Genomic DNA, 23,706 nt, shown 5'->3' on the forward strand with positions numbered 1-23,706 from the left:
GTGTTACTAATATCATCCAAGACGGCCCCGGTGTCGTCCAGTGAGATGGTGAGTCGGCACCAGCATCACCAGGACCATCACCAGGGGGGGGGAGGGAGTGGCCTTAAAGAGACAGGCGCTAAAACCCAGAGTTTCAGACAGAGGCTGAAAAGAGGAGCTGCAGCGATGGACAGTCTCAGGGAAGTGATGCGTTTTCTGCACATCAGAGCATTTTCAACCTTTTCAAGTTACACAAATTAAAATGATCCACCTGAATATGAGCAGATTGTCTCATTTCATAAAATATATAAATATATATCTCCTTTTTCAAATTCAGTCCTGGTAAGACGCTTAAATAAAAAACTACTTAAATTGAATCCATGTTTCCAGTAAAACAAATGTACGTGTAATTAATACCACACCACAGCCACGTTGGCTCTTCAGCGAGAGGTGAATGTTTTATTTCACCAGATTAAATACACAATTCTAACTTCGTTGACCTGAGTTTTCACAGTGTGACGAAGTATTAAAGCCAAAATGAAGAGAACATCATTCAAAGAGATCGAGAATAAGGTCACAATCGATATGAAGTCAGAATATGACAAAGTCAATTTGGTAAGAAAAAAGTATTTTTACTTTTGAATTTCTATATTCTTGTAAATTACGAATTTACTTTCATGATAGTACGACTTTATTTTCGTAATATTACAACTTTATTCTTGTAATATCGTGATCCTATTCTTGAAATCTCCGATTTTTGGCCCCTTTAATTGGCTTTAATACTTTTTAATCGTATCACAGAAATCAGACTCTTGGGTTTATTTTGTTCAAGTGTACATGTCGTCAAACTTCAGTATTTACAGAACTGTTGTATCTGCTGTGTAATCCTCCCCAATGGCAGTTTGGATTATTTAATCATTTATACAAGGTTTTTTAAAGGTTTGTGTTCAAAATATTCTTCATTTCCTGCAGCACAGATGTTTGACCGGCTCACGTCTGCCCCCCACAGGTCAAAACTGTGCTTTCAGTCCACAGGGCTGTTAAAGGCACTCGGGTACAGTTTGTCATCCAAAAGTCAAGAGCACAGACGCACACTGCTGATCCATGACACGTCTACTTGTGTATCTTTTCATACACTGATGAATGTTAATGTCAAAAGAAACCCAGGTTCGTGGCTCCTGCGTTGTGATAAACCGACGTAAAGGCATCAGGAGCCTCTCTTCTGTCATGATCGAGTCTCGTTCCTCCTCTAAATTCATCGGCTTAATTCTCCTTGTGTCCCACGAGCTGCTGCCTCAGCTCAGGAATCACCAGCATCTGTGGCGTCACTTTAACAAAACGCCACGTCCCTGGTCTCTGGTCAGCGGCGTGTTCAGGTTTCCCGTCTCCCTCCATGTGCATCTCCGTCTCCTCTTAAACGGTTTTGGGGACTTTGACCACAAACACCATGGGGTCTTTGGCCTTGTTGCTGAAGGCTTTTCGGATGATGTCGACCGCGTGCGGATGGGTCACCGCGTGCAGGGAGACGCCATCCACAGACAGCAGCTCAAATCCAGCCTGGAGACACGAGACAGAGGGTTGAGGTCAGAGGAGATGATGGAAGAGGGATGCAGAGAGTCTGCGGGTCTCAGAAGAGAATTTACATCTCTCAAAATCTTTAGAAGGCATCATACAGTCTTCAGTTTAAATCACACAAGTCTTAATAATTACTTTTATAACTTAAATGCCACAGAGCACAACACATTCCTCCCCCGAGGCCGTCGAGTTACCTTGAGCACTTCGCAGGTGGAGGCGGCTCCTCCAGGATAAATCTTCTCGATCTTCACCACCGGCTGAATCTTGGACTCCATCCCTCCAGATATACTGATGCCTGCAGCGTCAACACAACAGCAGAGTCAGTGACGTGTTTTATATTTCGTGTCTCTATGGCACATTTGTACCGGTCGTTAACTGTGCGTACAACTCAAGTATTGTATGTTTGTGTACATGTATTTTTAAGTTAACACAGGTAGATATATAAAACTGAAGTGCAATAATATAACAGTTAAGACTATTTATTAATAACTGTTAAATTGTTAGTGTGTAGAATCTATCTCAGCTGAAAATATTAAATTTACTACTCGTGTTTATAATAAAATCCACATTTTAGGTCAAACATTAAACAGCCTGTTACCATCTGAAACCAATATTTAAAGAAAGTATTTAAAATATTTTGACTTAATACTTTCTATATCTATACGTATCTCTACTTCCTCCCATTGGCCAGAAATGAAGCCAGAAGTGATGGCGGTCTGGTATCAAGGTCCCGCCTCTACACGCACTCAACCAATCGCGAGTAAGTGTCAGCTGTCATGGGGGATCATGTTTATTTTTCATAAATTAAATGATATGTGATCGTTAGACTTTGAATCCGTTACCCAATGACTGTTTGGTCTTGGAGATGCTGACAGTTTTGAGCTCGTACTCCTGTTCGGCGTCCGAGCCGTGGAGTCCGTTCTCGCCGGACGCCAGACGACCGTTCATCTGTTCGCTCACGACTTGTTGATCAGGACTCGAACCAAACACCTGCGACAACAAGGGTCGACTCCTGCGAGCGACGCTCTGCAGCGTGAACACGGTGTCTTTACCCCGGCCTCCACTTTGCTCCTTTTGACCTTTGGGGTGGCTGTTTCTGAACGGGGGCCGTCCCCTCTCTGTGTCCGCCCTGTCGGAGGCCGAGTGGAGCGACACCTCGTCGAAGTGCACGGAGCGAATGGTGCCGATGTCAGTTCGGAGGGGGGGGCGGGGGTCGTCGTTGTGGGCCAGCAGCCAGTTGGGGAGCATGGGACTGGCCGAGCGGGGTCCTGGCTCCCCGGAGGCTGCGGTGTAGCCGTCCACCGGGATGTCCAGCAGCGGCGTGAAGGACGTGGAGGCGCGGGGCCTCTCTTTGGAACGCCGGGGCCCCGACAGACTGAGCCTCTCCAGCTCCCCCAGTAGATGGCTCTCCTTCTCCACCTCCTCGGCGCTGTGGAGCTCAAAGCCTCCTCGGTAATCTGGGAAAAGACAAGTTTCAGATTCTTCTTTTTTTCATGTTCTCTGCACAGTTTCAGCTGAGGTGTCGGAGAACAGAAGAAAAGTTACTAATCATACAAACACCTTTAATTCAAAAGATTGTAAACACTCGTAGGTCATCAGTCCTCTAAATATGCCTCATTCTTTTCACCAAGATCCATTAATTATTCTTTGTGAAACTGGGAAAATATGTTGTTAACAATATATTTTTTTTTAATATTACAGAAAACAACATTTTAAAGACGGCGTCCCTAACAGCTCGGACCCGGGAAGGTGATATTGTCGTTGAGGTGAACGACACCGACCTGGGATGGGAGTGATGAGGCGGCGTTTGGGAGCTCGACCAGACGTGGAGCAGCGAAGAGGAGGAGTTCGAACTGAAGAGAGGAAAAGGTGAGAGGGGTGAGAGATACTGGTTTACAGATATAAGACCAGTTCTATCTGACTCAACAGAGGATCCCTGTGTGTTCCACTGATTGTTGTGCACGTAAAGCACATTCTCTGCAGTCAACACACTGGAGATGTGTCGTTCATCTTTATTTCCAGTCTGTCTGTATCCTACGCACCTGAGCGATACTTGAGGATGTCGTAGGCCTCGACTTCGATGGGAGTCACCATGTTGTTGAAAACACTCAGGTCGGACGGAGGAAGCAGCATTCTGGGAAATGAGACATTTTTTCATATTATTAATAATAATAAAATAATAAACCTTACCATTTAAAATACATGTGAATAAAGTAACCCAGAACAAAACGAGATGTAAGAAAGATAAAAGAAAATACATCGGTTCCTCTCACCTGACCTCCCTCAGCAGCAGCAGCTTCTCCGGCCGATCCAGCACGGCCAGCAGGTGGCGTATCAGGTTCTCCACCGACCGCTCTGCTGTGTACTGCAAGTGTCATAATTAAAGTGATACTGCACCTAAATACGTTTGAGCTGTAAACTAACCTAATATGATTGTTTTGGATTAAATACATTTAATGTTGGTTTTAATGTCACATTTATGATCAAATTAACTTTAAAACAACATAATGTTTGCTCTAAACGCCACCTAGTGGTTCAAATTAATGCTTTGTAGAGTCCACTGTTTGTAGCTAAACAACCGGACACGTGAAGTTCCTCTTTAAACCACTGGGCTGACCAAAGACACGAGTGATTATCTAGACTTAGAAGTGGAAGAAACGGTCCAAAGGTCGTCGCCACAGAAGCTGAAACCTTTTCGCTCCGGCTGTGAACTGATGCTCTTACCCGCCGGCACGTCGCCATCACAGCAGCCACCTCCTCCTCGGGCAGCAGCCGGCGCGCCATGTCCTCCACCACCCGCAGCATCTCTGGATTTGGCATCGCACTGAGCTTTCGACCCTCTGGAAACCAGAGCGGAAGGACGTCAGTGTAATGTAACTTGTAAATCTAGATTATTTAACACAAGTTGATCAAATCTGTGATGAAGGACACAGAGACCCAGCTACCTTTGCTTGTCTTGTCTGTGAACGGGGACTTGGAGCGCCCCCTGGAGGCCTTAAACAGCAGGTTCACGAAGGTCCTGGAGCGCTGCAGGGTGCTCTTCTCCTCCGGCTCCTTCCCTTTCTGCTTCTTCTCTGTCTTCTGCGTGATTTCTACGACGGGACACCAACAGAAGGTCACTTTTGCCGCTTAGCCGCTCCCTCGTGTTCTGAAATCTCCGGCCTCACCTGCCACCGTGACCTGGCTCTGCGACCGGCTGATGAGTCGGCTCGGCATGCTGAGAGCCAGCAGCATGGCCGTCTTGGGGGATTCCTTCCTCCCGCTGTCCTCCTCTCCGCGGATCAACGTGTCCTTGAGCAGGGTGGTGCGTCCCAGGCTGCGGGTGGTGTCTGCACCCGTCCTCTGAGGGGGGAGGTCCGTCTGGATGGCGGTCTCGGTTCGCTCGGACTCAAACCTGGACACAACAACGACTATGATCATGTCTGATCCAGTCTGTTCACACGTACTTTAGAAAGCTCAAGTGAAGCAAAACGTCACGTACAAATGTCTTGCTGGTGCCTCAAGATGATAAACTCAAATGTGGGAAAGTAAGAACGAGACGACCCTGACCTCTGGTCCTCGGTGGAGATGGAGACGTCCACCATGTCCGAGCCGAACGGCAGGCTGGGGGGGAACATGACCTGCGACAGGCCGCTCAGAGAGCTGACCGGCGTCCCGGACGACAGAGACGAGGCTGACGAGTTGGAGTCTGAACCCTGGGACGAGGATTTCTGGGGGCCATTGGCCACTGGGTAGGAAAACAAGAGAGGATCAGTGTGTGACAGAGAACTTGTCCGAACAGAAATGGATTTCTAGATACAGAAACGGATACATACACTTATTGAGCCACCTGTACTCAGCCACCATCTCCTTGTAGGCAGGGTATCGTCCTGCTTCCTGTCGAGATATGGCCGCAGATATGCAAATGAGATACAGTAGAGAGCTTGAAACTTTTATGGGATGGCTGTATTTGATAAAGAGTAACCGGAGATGCACACATCATTACACCTCCTCTGAAGGGAAGCACGTTTCCCTTCCTGACTTTCTAGTAACCTCTGACAGTTGCGATGCTTTCTAACTCCAGACCCCGGCTCAGTTTGCACGCCGCGCGGAGCGAGGGATGCCGAAAAACAAGGACGTGCACGAAACACCGGCTCCGCGCTTCCATCAGCACCTGATCCCGGCTGCCTGGTGAATAATGCACACGCCCTGGCTATTTTCTCACAGCGTGAAACCCAAGCTCCAGAATATTACGGCTGCACGCCAGCTGTCGGGCCTGACACACAAACCGCCGCCGCTGCAGCCACTGGGCCGCGACGCGTGACGTCCGTGTTACAAACATGTTTATTCCTTCTGCATCGACCTGTTTCACTTTGAAACTGACAAATAGTTTCTCTGTGAGAAGTGTTTGGAGATGCTGCTTTTGGTGTCACATCAACAAAACCATGAACTTCAGGTGATATTTGTTCTCATATCTTCTGCTCTGACCTCGGGACAAACTGGGATTGTGTCTGCAGTGAAAGGCCAAAGGTCACACATCCTCCATCTCACCTTGATGGTCAACATGACGTGTGTGTGGCTCTTCAGCACCTCCACCGCGCTGCTGTGGCTGATGTCCTCAAAGCTCAGGCCGTTGGCGACCAGGATCTGGTCCCCCATCTTGATTCCGTTCTGCTCGGCCAGACCCCCGGGATCCAGTCTAAGACAACGAGACATCCACCAGTTCATCCACTGGTTAACATCGAGCACACAAACCAAACAACGCTTCACAGAACACGAAGGAACAAATGAGCTGCAAAACCATTCACTAAACTAAAATGAGCTTAAAACAGGGTTGATTCTTTGATTTCTCTCTGCAAACTGTTTCAAATGAATGAAGCTTCCTTATGAAACCACATTTAAAACCATCCCCGTCCAGATTTGTACTTGGATCTGCACCAAATTGCACAAACTCATGAATATCAGTCCCCTAAATATGAGATCCATGAATTATTCTCTGAGAAATGGTGAAAATGTCTTCACAGTGTTAGAGAAAGTGATAAAAGATAAACCAGGATCTGCCTCTTTGTTCAGATCAGATCTGTGGCTCGTCCTCCTGTCTCTCGCCTCTCGGCAGCAGAGACACCTACTTGGAGACGTAGATTCCCAGACCGAACTCCTTCCCTCCCCGGATGTTGAAGCCGAGGCAGTAGTCATCCGAGGTGGTGTACAGGTGCACGATCCTCTGGAGGCCGCTGCCGGAGCTGGCTTCCGACGGTGTCCGCCCGCTCTCCTCCACCACCATACGCCTGTGAATCAAGTCCACCCTGGAAAAACAAAAACTCAACGCTGATTATCCAACTTCACCACATTCGGTCACAATCCGACGACGGTTTTTAAATCCTGTATCACCAGGTCGTCTTCTCTTTGGAGTAGCGGATGCCGGGGACTTTGCCGACTCGCCTCACCACCATCCTCAGCCGGTTGTTTCCCGTCAGGACCTTCACGGCGCTGCTCATGGTGATGTTCTCCAGGCTGATGCCGTTCACCTCCACCAGTTTGTCCCCCACGAGCAGACCCGCTTCCTCTGAATCAAAAGAGCGAGAACACCGTGATGAGCACGTGGTCAGAGCCTCGGTTCGGTGACGTGGTGCTTCCTCTCACCCGCGGTGCTGTGGTCCTCCACCTTGCTGACGAAGATGCTGAGGCCGTGCTCGGAGCCCCCGCGCACGCTGAAGCCGAGCTTCCCGTCCACGCTCTTATCCACAGTGATGGTGTGGAGGTCCTCGCTGTCGTCTCCACCTGAGAACATCACGCCGCGTCAATGAGCCGTTAATGGTCACTACTGTCGATCGTGACTTCTCCATCTTCTGGTTAAAAATAACAGCAGTGGTTCTCTAGCAGCGTCCTGGTCGTCGGACGGTGACTAAGAGGTTTTATAGACTGTAAATCCCTTTGTGGGCTTTTGAATTAAAACTCTCTCCACTTCCTTCCACTTTTCCTACTGAAAAATGGCGGACACGGATTCCTGGTTGCACGGCGGCTTCACTTTTGGGAAGCAGTCGTGTCGTCCATCTTTACCAAGTCTTTACCTAGATTACTATTATACACTGAGTAAAAACAAGCTGCAACTAGCTCAACAGCTAAAGGTTCAGTGTACGATTCAGGTGAAAGGATCTAGTGATGTTTTCACTAGTGTTTTTCAACTAAATTGTACAAAATTGCTGCAGAAACTTGTGTATAAAGATGTTTCATGTTGTCTTTTCAGACCCTGACATTATGTATGTGCCGGGATGTTCACCACACCCAGCTGCTCCTCACCGTCCACAGGGGAGTTGATGAGGATGACCCGGCCCATGGGCGAGGAGGATCGGATTCCACGCCGCCGCTGCTCCTTCTTCCGTAAGAGGTTGCGTGTGGCGGTGTGCGACCCCTGTGGGCCGGGGGTCTTCTCCCCGCGGGACGGGTCTGACGAGTGAGCCATGGAGGACGGGCGGGGGGGGGGTCCCCTTTCACAGACACACACACACACTGCTGCTCCGGGCCGAGGCGTCTACAGCAGCATAGAGCAGAAGGAAGGGGATCCTCAGGCAGCTCCGTGTGTCCTGGAACTACAACACATGCACACGTCGATGAACTGCAGCACACTGCAAAGACTCGATATTCACATGTATAACACAATGTACACAATCCTGTATCTATACAGTATTATTTCATTTGCTGCTTCCTTGCACTCCTTGTACTGTTTACAACACAAACAGTTGACTTGTGCACATACTCTCATTCCGATTTACTGCATATTCCTCTTCCTCACAGTCCGGACCAACATAAACCACAATGTTCTTCTGAACAGACACTGCGGAGAATCTCCAGAAGTTTTCCAGAGGAGCCCGACCGTCCGATAGCAGACTGGACACAAAACTGTCCGATTCTGGTTCCATTCTGGTTTTAAACAGTCGTACACGTTGTGTTTCTCTATTTGTGTGATTGTGTTGTTGTGACAAAGCGGACTCACCCTCGCAGGTTGCTGTGCGACGTGACCTCTGACTCTGCGGTCCATCCCTGCCCATGTTGCATGTCTCTCACCTGTCGGAGTCTCAAAGCCACAGCAGCAGTTTGTAAACACACACACACAACACTCATTCAGCAAAGCTATGGACTTATTCTCCGTCTGTGGTCTAATTCTATCTTCCATTTTCTATTTTATTCTATTTTTATACTTCTGTTTGTTCTCTTGTTTACTTCATCTGCTGCTGTGACAAGTGGATTTCCCCAGTGGTTAGTTTATCTAAGTTTATCTTATCAGATCTTATCTGATCTTATATCTTATCTTAACTTAACTTATATCTGATCTTATATCCTCACTTATCTTATCATATCATAACTTATCTTATTTTAATATATGTTAATAGATCTTATCTTATATCTTGTCTTAACATATCTTAACTTAACTTATATCTTATCTTATATCTTATATCTTATCTTAACTTATCTTATATCTTATCATATCTTATATCTCATCTTATCTGTTGAACAGCTTCACAGAGAAACTCGCTGTGGTTTGTCTCCGCAGGTGAGAAAAGGGATTTAATGGGTTTATTTAGCTCAGACTTGACCCACTTAAGAGTCGGGAAGTCACATGGTGCCGGTTACCATGGTTACATGTCACTAAACTTAACCCGTGATAACAGTGTCCTCATGGCTTCACCCCCCCCCCCCCCACCCACCCCACAAACATTCCCCACTGTCCCTGTCAAACCACATTAAATGAAGTTTCCTATTTAACAAGAAAACCTTCAGCTTGTTCTACGTGTTTTCAGAAATGAGAAATAAAACACTCACCACATGTTTCAGCCTCGAGTCGATCAGCAGCTCGGAACTGATCTCAGTTCAGGGAAGTTTGATCCTGAAGGAAACGAGAGAATGAGGAGCGAACATCCTTTAAATCCATCTCAGGTTCAGTTCGAGTCCACCTGAGTCAAAGCTGCAGAAACAACCTCTCACCTGCCCCCCCCAGGGATTGGCTGGCTCCAAGTCAGGTGGGAGCATTTGATTGGAGGAGTGACATGTCAATCAACCTGTCACAACTTCCTCTGAAGAAAGGGAGTGAGGATGTTTTCAAAGACTGAGAAGATTAATAATTTATTGTTTTTATCATAAACTGTTCAATCCTTCTGGAAAAACTTTAATCCATAAATGTAAATTTAGTTTTTCTTTTCTTGAAAGATATTGAAACACAGACATTAGATTTTTGAATCTAATAACAAAAACAAGTGAATATCCTCAGTGTGGATCAATAAATCTCATCTTATTTCTCAGGGAAATCAGTGAAAGTGATACAACTATTCTTTAGATGGGACAGGTTCTTGTGTAATGCTGCTAAAAAACAAACTCAGATGGAAACAACCTCCCTGGTGGAGGCAATTATTTCAAAAGTAATAGAATCTCACTTTTAACAGTTTTGTGAGAAAGGTGTTTTGTTTTAAACCCTGGTTCAGTCGGGCTCTTTCTGTGGACTTTTCTCCGAGTTCTTCCTCCTCCAGTCCAAAGACAGTGTGGTTTGGTTAATTGACTCTAAACTGACTGATAGTAGAAATGGTTGTCTACACATACACACGTCTGCCCTGCGACACACTGACCATCTGTCCAGACTGTGCCCCTCCTCTCACCCAGCGTCAGCTCCCCCTACGTCCCCACAAAGAATAAGTGATAGAGATATTAGATGCATGGATGCATTTGCTTTATTATTAGTCACAGGTCACAGGCTCTTGGCTCCATAGACACAATGGGATCACAGAGTAATAAAGGAAACTGAGATGTTAGACATCAGGTCTGCTCCCTCAGTTGAGTTTAAAGACAGGCCGTCATTAATACGCTCAGATCCTCTTCAACACAGTCGTCTCCCAAAATGCATCCTGGTGTCCCTGAGAGATGTTTTCTGCTTTTCTTTTTAAATCCACAATACAAATGGTTATTTCTTCTCTATTGGCAGAAGTTCCAGTTGGATTCTTCTGGCAGCTTTGATGACATCTTCAGTGTTGACTTTGTCCCCAAATTCAATCTCTCTGTGCTCCAGAAGAATTCCCTGAAAAGAAAAACAGAAAGAAAACAGTGAGAAAAAAACCCCTCATTTTATTTCCTCTTGAGATAAAATGTGATGACGGACGTTACCTGCTGTCCTGTTCCGATGACGAAGACCCCACCGAGGACAAAGCCCTCTCCCAACATGTTTCCCATGAAGCCCCTTCTGAAGGCCCTCAGGCCGTTCGCCCACACCCCGAGACGGAGGAACGCCAACAGACCCATCTTCCGCTCACGGGGTCCATAAAAGCACTTCTGCAATGAAAGCACACAAACCAAAACCTCTGGAGTCAGTCATGCCCGACCCAAACCGATTCCCCACACGTCCCGAGAGACAATCAGTGTATTGACGAGAAGAAATACTGGCTGGATCTGGGTTGAACGTCCAGAGGGACACGGACACAATAAAACCAATTCACTGCAGGAATAAATAAATAAATAAATAGTCCCACCTTTTCATCCAAGAAAACCTCGCCCTCGAAGAACGGCATGAAGTTCTGGACCTCGTTGCCGACGTCCTCCTTCACCACCGCGTACAGAGGGACCCCGAGCTTGTCCAGCTGGGGTTTCAGAGAGGACAGCTCTGCAGCCTCCTGCAGCACGAGGGGGAGGAAGTCAAACTCTACGTAACAAACCTTTGTGCAGATTTCTGTGATAATGTTAAATCCTCCAAAAGATGGTTTCTATCATTTTAGGTTCTTATCACACTGATGCACGTTCAAATGTTCTGATGGTGGCGTTTCTTCACATCCAGGATGTTTTTGGTTTCATTTCTGAATAGTGGGAGGAAGTGGAGATGTCGATATCTATAAACAGTTACCAAAAAGATTCCAAATATGTTTATAAGATAAGAGGATGTTTAGCATCACCACTAAAAGTCTATGAAAGACATTGTGGAAGGAGATTTTTTTTTCGAGGTTGTGTAATAAGGTTCTTTCTTCATCACAAGCTGTGTTTTCGATTGCAGAAAGAAAGGTCTGTTTGGCTCCTGGAGCAGGGAAATGATAATCACATTTATTCTCACGATACAGAATTTTAATTTAGCCCTAGGACGTCTTGTGATGTGTGTGTGTGTGTGTGTGTGTTACCTCTCTGCACAAAAATCATCCAGGCCTCCGCACTGCCATGATGACAGCTCCAGACTTCTCCCACAGACATTTGGCTTTCAGGGTTTTCAGCTCTGACGCACAGAGGAGGTGAAAGAGTGGAGCAACAGATTTACACGTTCCCACTGAACAACAGCTCTGGTCTCACCCAATTCATTAGAATATGTATAATCACATTCTGTGGTGGATAAAAAACCCTCTGTCTCACCTCCTCTGAGGGTTTTCAGCTCAGTCTCCTCCAGATGTTGGAGAGAGGCCTTCAGCGGTGGAGTCAGGAACATGTCAGTGAGGAAATTGGTCACAGCGGTGAAGAGGCCGAGGGCAGACGCCACCAGGTTGGCCACGACTCCCGCTGCCATCTCTCTCTCTCTCCTCCGTGCGCCTTAACGCATCTGGCGCTTCTCACGTCGCACGAACTCCAGCGAGGCTCGAACCTCCAGCTCTGATCCTCGCTGTGTTTCCACTCCCCCGCGTCTTTATACAGCCACAGGACTTGATTACACGCAGCTGTCTGATTCGGCCTCGGGTCTGGGGCGCGCGGACGCGTCATTACGCACAGAACCTCCGCCTCTGGATCAGAGGTCAGTGCGGAAACTGCAGCGTCATGTGGCCAGGAGGAGGTTGAGCAATGAGCTGAGTCACGAGTTATGAGCTGTAGTCTGCGACCTTTGTGGGGAATTAATCACATTAACACCATGAAAATCATCTTTACACAAGTTTAACAAACATTATTGTACATTAACATTAACACGAATGTCACCAAGGCCCAACAGGCTCCTTCTGAAATTAACAATTTCACCAAAATTTACTTAAATAATAACGATTACAAATAACTTTCGGATTAGAGGAATCAAGATGATCAAAATATAAAATACAAGACACGACTTTGCAACCTCGAAATCCCAAATAAAATAGTTAATTAAGACTTAAGAGTTGAAATAAGAAAGCCCCAAAACATGAAATAAGAATAAAGCTTTATAAAAACTATTGCAACTGGAAGATAGAAGCTTATTGAATTAAATATCTTCATCTGAAACAGCAGCTGCCACATCTGCAGAGAACTTCACAATCCATTGTGTCTCTGCCTTTTCTAATATGACGCTGCTGATTGGACAACACCTGAACGTGCCCCTGGCCTCCTGCCTCCTGTGGCCCCACCCTCACAGTCTTCAAAGGAAGCCGGGTCACCTGACTTCACTTCCTGAACACAGAGCCCAGGGACCTCATGGTGGAGGCTTCATATCTTCAGAGTTTGGACTGTGTACCTGAAGAAATGTGAGTTTGCCTTGTCTGATGGTCTTTATTTGTAGTTTTCTTACTTCAGTGGTAGTTTTTTTACGTTTCACCCCGTTTTTATATCATCAAACAACTAATTAAAACCAAACTTCTCAAAAACACAAGTTGAACAAACTGCATTGTGACAAGATGAAATGACAGAAACCATCTTTGAGAAAAAAGTATATATTTAATATTGAAAGGTAACCTAAAGTTTACATGTTTCATTTGTGTATTTATTAAAATGTAAAATATGGATCAGTGGATGAAGGATCATTAAACTCTGACTTGGTCAAGTACGATCTGTGTCATTTTCCTCTTCCTGAAAAGAAACACAGAACTTAGTGACAAATTATTTACACCCACAAGATTTATGAATAAATAGCATAGATTATAAACTCATTGATCCAGGCAGGTTGTGTGTGTGGGAACATTTGAAACGGATCATGAATCACTTTGGGTTCTTCACCTTCTCCTCAGCGTCGGTTGGATTTATCTCGGGATCCTCTTGTGAAGTCACTGTTTCCTCTGCAGAGCGATCGGGGGTCTCACCTGTGCGTCGCCCGTCGGCCTGAGATGAGACCACAACAGTTAAACGTCTTTTAGAACCATCTCCAGGACGTCTTCTACACCGCTGCCTCCTCTGAACCTGCTTTTCTGACTCAACAATGAGACAATTAAGAGAAACAATCTGCATTTTACACAAGAGAATATCTTTAGGTGAATGTTCAGTAGATTAATTGACATCAGAAACCTGATCCTGATCCTGAGGAGCAGGAGAACTTGAGTATCGTGTCTCCTGTTCTTCGGTAGAAAAGATCTCCTCCGGTTGGAGATCGTCATCCTTCCGGGGTGAGGCCGACTCCACCGGGACGGAATCTGCAGGTTTGTCGGTTTCGTCCTCAGCAAACTTCTGGTAAAAATGGGGTGATGCACAAAATGAGTAGAGAGAAGTAGAGATCAGGGAAAACAGTAATAAAGAGAATCCTGTCATCCTGCTCTTCTCAGCCTGAAACCTCTGTGCTTCCATCACCTTCACACCTGAGGCCTCGCTCTCTACTGCCCCTCATCTGGACCTCTTGTCTTAATCACCCTGTGTCTCTTGCTTTGTATAAGGAAATCTGAAATCCTCATGCTATATATTTATATATATATAATAAAAATCAGCAGCACAGGTCTATTTCAGCAGCATCACCTTCTCTGGGTGCTCGGGGGAACGAGGGTCTTGTTTGTCGTGTTGCTCCTCAGTTTGGTCTGTTTCTAAATCATTGGCGTCTTGGATTTCAAGTGTCGAGAGCGGTTCGGTCTGCTCGGGTTCATCGGCCGCCTGTAGGGGCAGTTGTGAGACAGAGTAATGTGCGATTGAATTTTTAAATGGTTATTTTAAAGGAGACATGATGAATTTTTCTGTGTTTCTGTCACTGCCTCTTTAATACGTCAGGGTTTCAAAACACATCGCTGCTGATATTCAAGTAAAAACTCTAATTCAAATGATCAACCTTTAACATCACAGTGAAATATAAGATTTTTCTCCTGAGTTTAACATCTAATCATCGTTTCATGTGTTATGAATTTGATGCTGTGATACAAACCATCCAGGTAAACAGACAGAACAGACCTTTAGAGTCTCATCACCTCCTCTTTGTGTTCCTCCTCTGCCTGATTGGTGCTCGTCTCTTCAGTTTTCTCCTCTTTCTCATTATCACGTGGCTCCTCTTCTGCTTGATCGCTCCTCGACTCCACTTCGCTTCTGTCGACTGGTATTTCTGTGGCCTCCCCTCCGAGGTCATTGCTGAGGGCCTCAGTGAGGGTCTCAGTGAGGGTCTCAGTGAGGGCCTCAGTGAGGGTCTCAGTGAGGGCCGAGCTCGCCTCCTCCTCAGGTTGTCTCTCAGTTACAGTATCTGTAACCTGGCAGACACACCATCTCCTTAGAGCATTTGGCGCCCATCGTTTGACGGCTGTTTCCACACCATGCAAGGCGAGTCATGCACAGACGTATCAGAATGAAGGCAACACCCTGCTCCACCACAAGCGCCTCAGCAAAGACCATGAATCAACACCAAAGGTCACAGGAAAGAGACCAGATTTATAAGGAAACTACGAATGATCAGGGAGGAACCACCACCAGAAGCACACAGCTGTGAAATCGACTTTATTTAAATCACCTCCTGTAATGGGTCATTTTCCTGAGCTTCAGTTTCCTGTTCATCTTCCTCCAGCTTGTTCTCAGGAGGAGGAGTGTTTGGTTTGTCGTCCTCAGCGGCTCCTGGTGCGGCCGGCTTCGGTGAGTCGGCGCCTGTAGCCTCCTTTTCAGAGATCTGTGGAAGTGTTGATACTTACTAGAAGTGTCACTTGCTTTTCTCAACCTTCCTCTATTCTCCAATCATTCTTTTATTACTTGGTATTTAGACATTTTCTCTAACTTCCCTGGGAATAATTCATTAATCTTGATGAAAACATCTGACATATTTAGGGAACTGATATCCAAGAGTAATTTGAAGATAAGTGTTTACAATTTGATGCGACTTGATTAACTTTAAGGGGACTGTTTGGTTCCGTTAAAAAACATCTCAGGGGTTTTTCTTAACCTACTTTTTTCGCCTCCTCCAAGGCCTCGCTGGTCTTCAGCTCCTCCTCCCTCTGTTTCTCCCTCAGCGGCTCCTCTTCCTTGGCTTTTGCCTGCTCCTTCTCCAGCAGAGCTGAATGGGCCTTTTTCTGCAAAAAAAGAAAAAGTGGTTCAACGTCAAGAAAGGAGCCAATTACACTTCTGGACAACTGTAGAATAGTCGTAAGAGGCTTTATCATCCTTTCTTTTAATACTTCTTATGAGGCAGCTGTAGATCTCCAGACGAGCCGTGTTAGTCTGTCAGTTTCTCAATCAAAGCTAAAGGTGGAGGGGTTTTTACTACCATGGTGCCACCAGGTTAAATGGCTTTACCGTGCTCAGCCTGAGGAGCTTAGACCGTCTAAGACTGTGTCATCCTTTACTACAGCTCCTCAGACCTGTTTGAAGATCAGGGGCTGAGTCCGTGGTAGTGCCAGTAGAACTATCCCTTTAAGTAATTTGCCATCTTTGATTTTAAATGACATTGTATAAATTAGCTCCTTGTCTTTGTCTTGTTGTTTGTATTTGTCCTCTTTGATTTGAAAGATGCTAAATGAATAAAGTTATCATTTAATCTCTGGGGAGAAACCGTCGCTCTTTGTGTTTCTCAGGTGATCAAAGGATTTAGTGAGATTTCTGTGGTGATCAGAATTGTACTTTGGTCTCTGGGTTGTTGAGGAAGTGAATGAATGAATGTTTCCTCCTGGAGTTGTCAGCAGGTTGTGTAATGCTGCCCCCTGGTGTCAGGAGGACGAACCAGCAACTTACCCCCTTGCCCTCCTGGACATTTGTGTTGTGTTTGAGGAGCCAGTGAGCCAGGCACAGGACGGGGTTGACGGGGCGCAGCTCGGCCACCTCAGCCAGTCCGTCTGCCAGACACTTTCCAAGATGTTTCCGGATGTACTCCGAGTCCATGTTTGTTTCCTAACGTCAAGAAACAAAGGTTTTATTTGGGCCTGAGCACCGACAGCACACTGATTAATTCCTCCTCGTCCATTGACTGCAACCATGTCAAACTCTGTCAGATGTTCTCAAGATATTGATGATGGAGTCTTATCAAAACTGTGAGTTTTTGTTGAACATGTTAGTGGTTTGGCGTCAAATTTCAACGAGTCGCTGTGACAAACAAAGTTGCTGTAACTTCAGTGTCCTTTGTTCATCTCCCTCAAACCACATGTGTGTAACAACAGCCCAAACCAAATATCACCCTGAACTTGAGAGAACACATCATTCATCATAATGGAAAACAAGGCTGGACTAATGACAGTGCCCTGAGGACTCCCATTTTCTACCATATACCTTCCTGATAAAGCTGTTCCAACACTTACTTGAATACACGTATAAAATATAAGTCTGTGATCCAATTATATGTCCGTCTATTGTGTCTTCTTCCTCTTCTGCGTTCCCTGTTTTCCTTTATGAAACATCAAAGGCCGTCAAGGTGTCTTTGATATTACAGCCATCTAAGTAATACTGGATGAAGCGATTGATGGATTAAAGGCAGTGGCTTTGAACTGGCCTTGTGGAAGACGGAAAATCAAACCGTAGACTCACGCAAACTCAAAGTGAAAGAGAAAAGAGAGATGGACTGATGAAGGAAATTCCACAAACACATCCTGGTTTTCTGTATCTGTGCTGTTTAAATAAAGCTTTGACTCAACATGTACCTTGTGATTGTTTTTATCTTTCTCTACAATAATATTGAGTATACAATATATATAACATCAAGCATCACATGAATATCTATATAGATATGTCCACTGTGCATTGTCCAATCAGCAACAGAGTTCTCAGGCTTCATCAGAGCCAAGACCTGAACAGATCTATTCGTCTGTAGTGATAGCGCCATCTACCGGCAGCAGGAAGTAAGCCTCGTTTTATAACTTTAATTCGATTTACATGAAACTTTCACCGCGTGTTCTGCACTTGATGGCGTGGACCGTGATGCGTGATTAGTGGGCGTGGTCCAGTGACTCGGTTCTGTTCGCAGCCCTAGTTTTTAATGTGTCGCTACATTAAGTTGTTCTCATCTAATATCTTAAATTACGAGATAAATAAAAACAAGCTATTCACCGACGAAGTAAAGAGAAGAAGAGTAAACACGAACCTTTTTCACTCAGCGTCCGATGGAAGCTACGTCCATCTTTTGTTTACAGTCTAAGGTCCGGATGTAGCGACTGTCTCCATGGTAACAGTGTCGCGTCCTTAATACTCCCCTCCTTCAAATCTACATTAAATAGTTCCTACTTCCTACTTCATCTGCTACTAATACAACTTCAACTACTAGTAATACAACTAATACTAATACAACTACTACTAAAATAACTATTAAAATATAACAATAAATAAATAAACTAAAGATACAAAATCTAACATGATTATTTACATTTTTAAATAGCATACACAATACATAGAGCACAAATATGTCGAAATAAAAACATGACTGACATATATATATAATATACATAATTATATATACTGGAGAGTAAAAGTAAAAAGTATTTGATATCCTTTTATTTGCTCTGTGTCCTGAAACAGGGGGAAGAAGGTGGGGGTGGTGGGGGGGGGGGGGGAGAACTGCAGCAGGCTCCATTTCCAAGAAGCAGATGACACCAGTTTACATTTGTAATCATAGATATCATTTTCCTTGTATAATCATACCGCGCACCTTTCAGCCAAATATAGCCTTCACACCGACAGGGCGGCTCAGCCAATCAGAGGCAGGCCTGGACCCCCTCTCTGCAAATGAAGACTAATCAAGAATCTGATCTTTTTTCCAAGAAGATTATCATATCATAGTGTGAGTGTTATGATTCCTGGAGCCAGTGTTGGGTTTGTCTGCTCGGGTCGTCCATAGAAACATGGAGGTGTAAGATGGAGAAGAACCCAATCATTCCAAACTTAAATTCAACTATGTTTTGGTTTCAGGTGCTTGTGCACAAATTAAAACATAATTATGAATATTATTTTCAACTCACTGAACTGAGACACAACTAAAGTGTGGATATTACCCATATTTTAAAACGTTTCCTGCTGAATATGTTTTTGTTGCATAGTTTTGCTTTCGTTAAAATCTAACAGAAAACTAAATTGAAGACCTTCTGTCAGATTCATGTGTTCAAATGAGGGTCTGTGGAGTTTTCACATTTTAAATTAATCCCACTAAGTCTTGCAGTTTAGTTTAAAAGTGAAAGATAAATAGGAGAAGTGGCACAAAGCACAATATGAGAACTAACTTTGTGAAATCATGCTGCCCTCTTGTGGTTGCAAAAGACTATAACACTGCTCCTTAAATCTTGTATTGGTTCCTAGTGAAGTTTCCTCTCTAATTATTTGTGCGAAGAACTTTGTTGGAGGCCTTGTCAGTTTTATTAAAAATCACAGCTTCATCAGAATTCATCAGATTCATCAGAAATCCTCAAACAAATAAGGAACTTATTATTTTTCATGCCCTGACACACACAGACTGATCCTCGGCCACGTTCTCACCTCACGTGGCTCCACTTCTGAAACAGAAAATAACAAAATACTTAAATCCTCATTGTCAGACTTGTTGAAACGAGAAGGAAGCTGCTTCACCGCTGAGAGCAATGTCTACGAGAAATAATGATAATATTATTATTGAATAATGACAATAACAAACATAATGATATTTATATGTTTAGTACCTACAGGTTTAACTGAATGCATAATAATAACTTTAATGATAAACTTTGTATATAGCACCTTTAAAAACACAGTTACAAGATTCTTTACAAGTTAAAATGACTGAATGTATAAATACTTGTATGAGGTAGAGAAGTTTATCACTTTATAATAATGACACACGACTTTTCAATCAATTTTAATTTGTTTAGTAGACTTCATACAGAGGTAGACTCAATGTACTTTACACGAAAAACATAAAATACATATTAATACAAGAAAATAAAATATATGAAATACTAGTACACTCATTAAACACACACACACACACACACACACACACACACACACACACACAAGTAATCAGTCATTGATAAATAAACATGATTAAGCAAGACATATTTAATGCACATTTAATGCAATGCAATGAAAACTTGTGATGTTATCATTATTCAATAATAATATTATCATTGTGTTGTCATCTGTGTGTGCAGGTGGTCCAGGAGGAAAAGTGTGCAGGTGGTGCAGGAGGTGCAGTTGGTGCAGGAGGTGCAGGAGGTGCAGGAGGAGCTCCGAGGCGGCAGCAGCGGGAGCCATCCCCCGGACTGAGCGCGCGGAGAGGCGGGCAGCAGCGACCAGCTGTGCGGGAGGAGGAAGCGGCTCCGCGGCTGAAGTGTCAAAGGTCTGATCTGCTCCTTCCTACCTGGAGCGACTCCTCCGGTTTCAGTGCAGAGCTCCACTCTGCGTCAGCAACAGCTGTCCCGCAGCCACAGAGCTGCGTCCTCACAGGCTGGACGGAGGACTTGCTTTTTGTTTCTCAAGTTTCTTGGATTCTGTGGAAATATTTTTGCTGGACCGTGCAAGGTAACCTCCTGAATTCAGTTTTCATGTGTGCGACTCCTGCATGAAGCTTGGACGCGGAGAAGTCTCAGATTGCAGATTGAAGGATTTGACTCGTGAATGATTTTTGATGGTTTTAAGATTCGAATTGTGCTCAAACTACTTTTTCATTTGAAAGATAGAACGTGGAGTTTTTTTTAATTTATTTGTTGGCTCTGAAAAATAATTAGTCGTGTTGCCAAATAAATCAAATGCTGTTTTAAAAGCAGCACCTTTGTTCTAATAATAAACGTAGACCTGTAATGGAGCTTGGGTCAAATATGGAATTGGTAGATTCATGGCGTCTCAGCAGTGTTTTTAAATGTGTGCATGAGTGAGTGTGTGTTTGTGTTGTGAAGGTGATGTTGTGTCCAACATGTGTTTTTACTGCCACACTTGAACATCACGACAGGGCCATGTCCTCAACTGCCAGGTGAAGGACTCCCTGGAGGCCAGAGAGATGCTCTCACACCAGTTTCCTTTCCTGATACTGTTTCTGATACCTGGACGAATCAGCTACAGATCAGATATCGGTGCATTTACAAACTCCTATAATGTGCATTAACAGCCCTATGTTCTAACCCGGTGTGAGGTGATGCTTACTGGTCTGACTCAAATTAAACCCTGCGACAAACAGAGAATGATAAATGAGAGACTTGATAAATATTTCCAACTTGCTGACGTTTTAGCTGCGTCTCAATTCAGGGGCCGCGTTCTTCAGAGGATCCCAGCTCGTGATACTTGCTGGCACCATTACCTAGGTAGGCCCGGTCCTTCGGAGGATGTGGTCTACAGGGCCCACGAAGACCGCCGGAACGAGAATGGTCTGCAGAGGATTTCTGTGATCGGGGTCACCAGACAGGGACGCATTGGCTTTGACTCATTCAGTCTACAAATGCAGCCTCTGAAGGATTAAAGATCCTGAGTTGAGACACAGCTTTTAATGAGCTCTGGCTAACACTACGATACCTGAAATTGTTTCTTCTTCGTCGCTGTAAAAACTAATGCTAGCATGTCGCAACTGCTCTTTTGGAGCAGACGAAGAATAATTTAATTGTAGTTTTATCAGGGTGAAACTAATATTCTGTAAAGACGTGGTAATAGTATTTCAGCCATTCTGGTGAGAAATATCTGAAATATCTGGGAATCGGCCTAAAATGAAATATATATATATATATATTTATGTGTGTGTATTATGGCTGCACATCCATATTGTCAGGTTTTATTTTATTTCCTTTATTTATGTCCCTTATTGTGTAGATGATCTGCACTATATGTTGCACAAAAACATTTGGAATACAATAAAAAGACGTGTTATTGGATCAGTAAATAGGTTCTCGTACTCGAACGTCTCTCCGAGGACACTTTGCAACTTTCTCAATCCCCCATGATGCCTCCTGCCAGAGGGACAAGGTTTTATTTTTAGGCCACGTCTTTATTGCAGATGGGCAAGACGCTGTGATGCTGTGGACGCTCGCACCCAATCGTTACTCAGCTGCTGCCCAGATCAGAGGCGTGGGACAGCGTGGAGACGGATCTTCAGACTGCACTGTGGTCCCAGGCCCTGCAGCCTTTACGTACCCAGCTGGGCTCCTGCAGTGGAGCTCCAGCAGCAGGGGGCCAGTGCACATGGATGTGGGATCATCATTTCGTTGTTGTTGATGTTCTTAGAGTGAGTTGTACTGCATCGTTTGCCTGAGACGTTGTTGACTCGAGGTGAATGTCCTCCGGGACGTGTTCGCCGCTCACCTGTGTCATCACATGTGAGCTAAAAGTGGCATAAGATACAGATTTATGTCGCTTTCAATGTGCACGATGTGGAATAAGACGCGTCTGTGGAGTGTGTTTGTGTGTCTCGCATCACATGTTCTTGGACGCAGAAGGTGTCGGTTTTGAGTTTCTTTCACCAACTGAACCCATGTGACTGCTTGGCTGGGCCTGAGTATTTTCCACAGTATTCAAAGGTGAAATAAGGTTGAAGATAAGTTCATCATTTTCTCCTCAAAATGTACATTTAACAGCGTTTGACATATTTTTTTACTCATGGGAACAGATGTGTTTTTTTTTTTAAATAGATGAGTGGAACATGAGCGAGCAGATCCTTGACGGGTGTCTGTGTTTTTTATGGACTTGATCGTTGGTATGAATACGATGATAGCTCCCGCTGACCCGTCACAAGCTGCATGAAACATTCTCCACGTCACTTCCTCGTGTAATCAACTCCGATGTCTGTGCCGCGAGTGCAAAGGCCAGACGGGTCCGTTTAAGACGGAGGAAAAATCTGTTTAGAAAGCCGCAACACAATCTATCTAAGATCTCACTATTCTTGGTGACGCCACAAAGTTGATCTTACATTTATGGTTTACTCCAAAACAGCTCAAGTTACTTAAGCAGTCAGTTTCAAGACCATACAACTGTTGATTAACCCCCCCCAAGGCTCCTATGATCCTGGTTGATATGAAACCTTCGCACTGTTTCGCTGCATCCTTAAATAAAAGTCTGGATTTATAGGTAGTGGGATTATATGTCTCAACATTGTGCATGTAGAGATATTGTGCAACTGTGCATACGTCTGATAGTTGTTCAATTAAGAGACAAAGTTTGACTGAGCTGTGATGTTCAGAGTGTAAAACGCTTCTGGTGACGACATACAATGGCCCGGGGGGGGGGGGGGGGCAGCAGCAGCAGGTGGAGAGGTCTGTTTTAATGTGGCTCCCTATAGGGTTTGAACTACAAGGTTAACTGGCGGGTGACAGGGTGTTGAAGCAAGCAGGGAGAGAGTGAACCACAGCATTGCGATTCGACCCCGTGAGAAAACGGGGGCGGAGGGGGGGCGGGGGGTGGGCGGGGGGGGACAGGAGCATGGTAAATGTCAAAGGACTTGTAGATAAAACCCCTTGTTTGTTCTGTGGATCTGTCTTTTACAACCTGACCACATTCCGGGGTCAGGTGACGGTGGAATAATGACTGACAGGCCGTCAAGCCGCCGTCTGACACGTCGGCCGTGTTTGCCGCAGGACTTGTATTTGAACCCCCGGCATCTTCGGGGGGACCGAACTTAAACCAACACGTACGAATTGATTATAAACGCCAATTTGACCAAGTACGACTTCAGTTTAAGATGTTTTAAGACTTGAATCCTTTTGGAACTCAAGACCCTGAAAATGTAGAGAACTCAACTTCTCCGCTGTTTACGAGAAGACGGCGCGGCCTCTCCTTCCTGCCGCGTGAACTCATGTTGCCCTTGTGACAAAAAAACCTGAAGCTAGTTGGGTTAGTTTCCGGAGGTGAATATTGGCATTCGCATTCCGAGGCCGGCTTCTGTAACCAAGAGGTGTCTACATTACCCCGTCCATATCCTCAGCCAGAATGTCACAGGTCACATGGCCTCCACTGACATGCAAGATGATATATATGTTACTGTCGGGGAAGGCCTCTGAAATCTAACATCCCCCCCCCCCCCTCTTCCCCAGTTTGCCACCTGTCCTCGATGCGATCGAACGAGCCTCTGAAGATCAAACCTTTGGTGGGAAGTGATGAAATAGATCTACTGGAAAAGGCACTTAACTTAAGAGTAGATTCATTCTGTGTTACTTTATACCT

At 44.9% G+C, this 23,706-nt stretch overlaps 4 protein-coding genes across 4 annotated transcripts in view; 1 reads left to right on the forward strand and 3 right to left on the reverse strand.

Annotated features, from left to right (window-relative positions):
- Positions 1 to 1,330: 1,330 nt before the first annotated feature.
- LOC117752459 (PDZ domain-containing protein 7-like) lies at positions 1,331 to 9,531 on the reverse strand. The gene is made up of 18 exons (XM_034569774.1): positions 9,355 to 9,531; positions 8,528 to 8,608; positions 7,834 to 8,123; positions 7,177 to 7,314; positions 6,925 to 7,099; positions 6,663 to 6,839; positions 6,085 to 6,232; positions 5,370 to 5,430; positions 5,104 to 5,281; positions 4,722 to 4,948; positions 4,500 to 4,646; positions 4,279 to 4,394; positions 3,828 to 3,919; positions 3,597 to 3,688; positions 3,336 to 3,407; positions 2,397 to 3,011; positions 1,749 to 1,849; positions 1,331 to 1,536 (listed from the first exon to the last, which is right to left on the reverse strand). Exons 3-18 carry the CDS (start codon positions 7,994 to 7,996, stop codon positions 1,393 to 1,395), a joined length of 2,646 nt encoding a protein of 881 aa, XP_034425665.1. The 5' UTR covers positions 7,997 to 8,123; positions 8,528 to 8,608; positions 9,355 to 9,531; the 3' UTR covers positions 1,331 to 1,392.
- Positions 9,532 to 10,235: 704 nt separating this feature from the next.
- Positions 10,236 to 12,187, reverse strand: LOC117753154 (peroxiredoxin-like 2A). The gene is made up of 5 exons (XM_034571063.1): positions 11,908 to 12,187; positions 11,682 to 11,773; positions 11,046 to 11,186; positions 10,684 to 10,848; positions 10,236 to 10,597 (listed from the first exon to the last, which is right to left on the reverse strand). Exons 1-5 carry the CDS (start codon positions 12,056 to 12,058, stop codon positions 10,484 to 10,486), a joined length of 663 nt encoding a protein of 220 aa, XP_034426954.1. The 5' UTR covers positions 12,059 to 12,187; the 3' UTR covers positions 10,236 to 10,483.
- A 978-nt stretch (positions 12,188 to 13,165) lies between these two features.
- Positions 13,166 to 16,494, reverse strand: dydc2 (DPY30 domain containing 2). The gene is made up of 9 exons (XM_034571475.1): positions 16,348 to 16,494; positions 15,567 to 15,689; positions 15,271 to 15,292; positions 15,140 to 15,240; positions 14,610 to 14,882; positions 14,170 to 14,301; positions 13,735 to 13,887; positions 13,444 to 13,545; positions 13,166 to 13,296 (listed from the first exon to the last, which is right to left on the reverse strand). Exons 1-9 carry the CDS (start codon positions 16,492 to 16,494, stop codon positions 13,267 to 13,269), a joined length of 1,083 nt encoding a protein of 360 aa, XP_034427366.1. The 3' UTR covers positions 13,166 to 13,266.
- Positions 16,495 to 21,497: 5,003 nt separating this feature from the next.
- Positions 21,498 to 23,706, forward strand: part of scn4aa (sodium channel, voltage-gated, type IV, alpha, a) — a 45,724-nt gene continuing 43,515 nt past the window's right edge. Inside the window, exon 1 of the mRNA XM_034569889.1 lies at positions 21,498 to 21,877. The gene's annotated coding sequence lies outside the window, so the exon portion shown is untranslated. The remainder of the gene's footprint in view (positions 21,878 to 23,706) is intronic.

The sequence above is a fragment of the Hippoglossus hippoglossus genome, chromosome 19 (assembly GCF_009819705.1).
Source record: "Hippoglossus hippoglossus isolate fHipHip1 chromosome 19, fHipHip1.pri, whole genome shotgun sequence".
NCBI classification, from domain to species: Eukaryota; Metazoa; Chordata; class Actinopteri; order Pleuronectiformes; family Pleuronectidae; genus Hippoglossus; species Hippoglossus hippoglossus.